The sequence below is a fragment of the Bombina bombina genome, chromosome 5 (genome assembly GCF_027579735.1).
Source record: "Bombina bombina isolate aBomBom1 chromosome 5, aBomBom1.pri, whole genome shotgun sequence".
NCBI lineage: Eukaryota > Metazoa > Chordata > Amphibia > Anura > Bombinatoridae > Bombina > Bombina bombina.
In genome coordinates, this window is record NC_069503.1 from 52,332,837 (window position 1) to 52,336,454 (window position 3,618).

The following is a 3,618-nucleotide window of genomic DNA, read 5'->3' on the forward strand; positions in this document are numbered from 1 at the left end:
TTATTCACAAAAATTGGGGAAATCACAGCAGATATTTAAAGAAGATGGTGAATTGGCAGGAACTGGTCAGCAATCATTATGTACAGAGAGTAATTTAGTCATCAAACAAGAGGACAAGAATTATGCCTTATCTAGTGAAATTATTATCCCTGAGGACAAGCCACAAACATTTACTGAGTTTTTAAAACATTTTAAAGAAGAGAAAAGTCTACAGTCTAGCCAAATAATTCATACAAAGGAGAAACATTTCAAATGTACAGAATGTGAGAAAAGCTTTAGATATGTCTCATCTCCTAGAACACCACAACATTCACACAGGTGAGAAGCCAAACACATGTACTGAGGGTGTCAAATGTTTTATACAAATAACAAAACGTCTAGCTCATGAAAGGACCCACATGGGGGTAATATCATTTAGCTGTACAGAGTGTGGAAAAAGTTTTACACAAAAGAGTGATCTGAAAAAGCATGAAAGGATTCACACAGGAGAAAAGCCATTCACATGTACAGAGTGTGGAAAAAGTTTTACACAAATAAGTAATCTGAAAAACCATGAAAGGATTCACACAGGAGAAAAGCTTTTCACATGTACAGAGTGTGGAAAACGTTTTACAGAAAAGAGTACTCTGAGAAAACATGAAAGGATTCACACAGGAGAAAAGCCTTTCACATGTGCAGAGTGTGGAAAAAGTTTTACAGAAAAGAGAAATCTCAAAAAGCATGAAAGGAGTCACACAGGAGAAAAGCCTTTCACATGTACAGAGTGTGGAAAAAGTTTTACAGAAAAGAGAAATCTCAAAAAGCATGAAAGGAGTCACACAGGAGAAAAGCCTTTCACATGTACAGAGTGTGGAAAAAGTTTTACAGAAAAGAGTAGTCTGACAAATCATGAAAGGATTCACACAGGAGAAAAGCTTTTCACATGTACAGAGTGTGGAAAACGTTTTACAGAAAAGAGTAGTCTGAGAAAACATGAAAGATTTCACACAGGGGAAAAGCCTTTCACATGTACAGAGTGTGGAAAATGTTTTACAGAAAAGAGTGATCTGAAACGGCATGAAAGGATTCACACAGGGGAAAAGCCTTTTACATGTACAGAGTGTGGAATAAGTTTTACACAAATAAGTAGTCTGACAAATCATGAAAGGATTCACACAGGAGAAAAGCTTTTCACATGTACAGAGTGTGGAAAAAGTTTTACAGATAAGGGTAATCTGAGAAAACATGAAAGATTTCACACAGGGGAAAAGCCTTTCATATGCACAGAGTGTGGAAAATGTTTTACAGATAAGGGTAATCTGAAAAGGCATGAAAGGATTCACACAGGGGAAAAGCCTTTTACATGTACAGAGTGTGGAATAAGTTTTACACAAATAAGTAGTCTGACAAATCATGAAAGGATTCACACAGGAGAAAAGCTTTTCACATGTACAGAGTGTGGAAAAAGTTTTACAGATAAGGGTAATCTGAGAAAACATGAAAGATTTCACACAGGGGAAAAGCCTTTCATATGTACAGAGTGTGGAAAATGTTTTACAGAAAAGAGTGATCTGAAAAGGCATGAAAGGATTCACACAGGGGAAAAGCCTTTCACATGTACAGAGTGTGGAAAAAGTTTTACACGGAAGAGTGATCTGAAAAATCATGAAAGAAGTCACACAGGAGAAAAGCCTTTTACATGTACAGAGTGTGGAAAAAGTTTTACAGATAAGGGTAATCTGAGAAAACATGAAATGATTCACACAGGGGAAAAGCTTTTTGCATGTACAGAGTGTGGAAAAAGTTTTACAGAAAAGAGTTCTCTGAAAAGGCATGAAAGGATTCACATGTACAGAGTGTGGAAAATGTTTTACAGAAAAGAGAGATCTGAAAACGCATGAAAGGATTCACAAAGGGGAAAAGCCTTTTACATGTACAGAGTGTGGAAATAGCTTTACACAAATGAGTAATCTGAGAAAACATGAAAGGATTCACAAGGGAAGAAACCTTTCACATGTTTAGAAAGTGGAAAAAGGTTTTTTATTTAAATCAGGTATCACAAAACACCAAATATTTACACACAAATAAACTTTACACAGTGTACAAACTTTTTTACAATTATCCTAAAGAGGACAAACTCTCTAAATAGAAGCATCAAAAGAGATGTTATTGTAATAATACTTTCTAAATCCTAGTTATAGAAGCCTCGGATTGGAAGTGCTCTCCTGATGTCCTTTGTGCCTCTATATATGTGCACTTCAGTTTCTCTCATATAAATGTGATAGAATCCAAATACGACACAGGGATATACAAATCTGCCCTCATACTGACCAGTTTATACAACTATTCATTACCAAAACACCCCCAGTGTTTATTAGTATGACAGTGTTAGGAGTTGTACGTTTGATTCACATAGGGGAGAAAATAATTACATTTACATTTAGTGTACTATGTACTCCTGTTACTGAGAGGAAATATGACCAATATTCGTAAGTATAAAACAAATATGTTTAATGGTGATTATATTAAAATCCCATATGGGTAGACAATCTAAAAAACAATACTTAAAAATGTAGTAAAAGCTTTTATCTAGACACCAGTGTCAATATGTATCAGATATTCGTAAATAAAAATAATAAAAATAGCAATCCTTATTCACTTATATATGATGATAGTAAAAGTCGTATTATAGTTGTGATACTAAATAGGAGGAACACTTTGCATAAAGTTGTCTACAACATATATACATTTCTAGCAGCTATAACATTAAGATTCTTCAGATTTGTTTAGATCATATTGTGAATACAAAATCTGGAGCAAAAAGTAATCTGCACTTAAACAAATGGTTTTCAGGTGTTGTTATCGAGTTAGATAACATTAGAGATGCGTGATACTTGTTTAAATCGGAGATGATATTTCTGGTAATAAAGTCTAAATCCAACGAATATTAATCACAAACTTGCAGATATTAAGAAGATAAAGTCTCTAACTGTACTAATAAAAGAAGCAAGCTGTAATGGTGTTACTTAGATTGTTTTCTTTTCCTGTTTGAGTTGTTATGCAGTAAATTTTGTATCATAGTCATGTTAGTTTTCTCAATTTGTCATGATTATCACGATTAACACATTTATGAATGTAAGTTGATTGTAAGTAGTTAATAAATACAAATCTTCGGCTCTACGGCCAAATAGTACCTTATATTCCAGTTCACAGTGCACTATAAAAGATGTTATTTGGTGGTGGGGGTGAATCTCCAGTATTTCAAATGGAGTTCAAGCGTACAGTCTCACCTATGGAAAGCGATCTGGAGCAATCTCCAATGCCGGATGCTGGTCACTTCACCTTTATTTCCCTTTTGTGAATCCTTTTGTTGGGGTAGCAGTTCTGCTACACAGGCTTCTTTGCTGTTTGAGACGGGTCATTGTGGGACCTCTATGGATCTGGTCTTTACCTCCTGTCCGTACTCTGTGTTCTTGGATTTTTGTCCAGTTCTTTGCTGGGGTAGCAGTTCTGCAATACGGGCTTTTTTGCTGCTTAAGATGGGTCCTTGGAGTATTAATGCGGGACCTCTGTGGATCCGTTTTTGACTCCTCTCCGTGTTCTGTATCTTTGAATAAATATATCAAGTTCAACGTGTTT

General features: G+C 35.3%; 1 protein-coding gene across 1 annotated transcript; it reads left to right on the plus strand.

Moving 5' to 3' along the window:
* The first annotated feature begins 281 nt into the window (after nucleotides 1-281).
* LOC128661299 (gastrula zinc finger protein XlCGF26.1-like) lies at nucleotides 282-1,947 on the plus strand. The gene has a single exon (XM_053715569.1). It carries the CDS (start codon nucleotides 282-284, stop codon nucleotides 1,878-1,880), a length of 1,599 nt encoding a protein of 532 aa, XP_053571544.1. The 3' UTR covers nucleotides 1,881-1,947.
* The last annotated feature ends 1,671 nt before the right edge of the window (nucleotides 1,948-3,618 follow it).

Bases quoted from the DNA above. Each gene is read 5' to 3' on its own strand.
- LOC128661299 (XM_053715569.1), top strand. From the start codon at position 282: ATGTCTCATCTCCTAGAACACCACAACATTCACACAGGTGAGAAGCCA.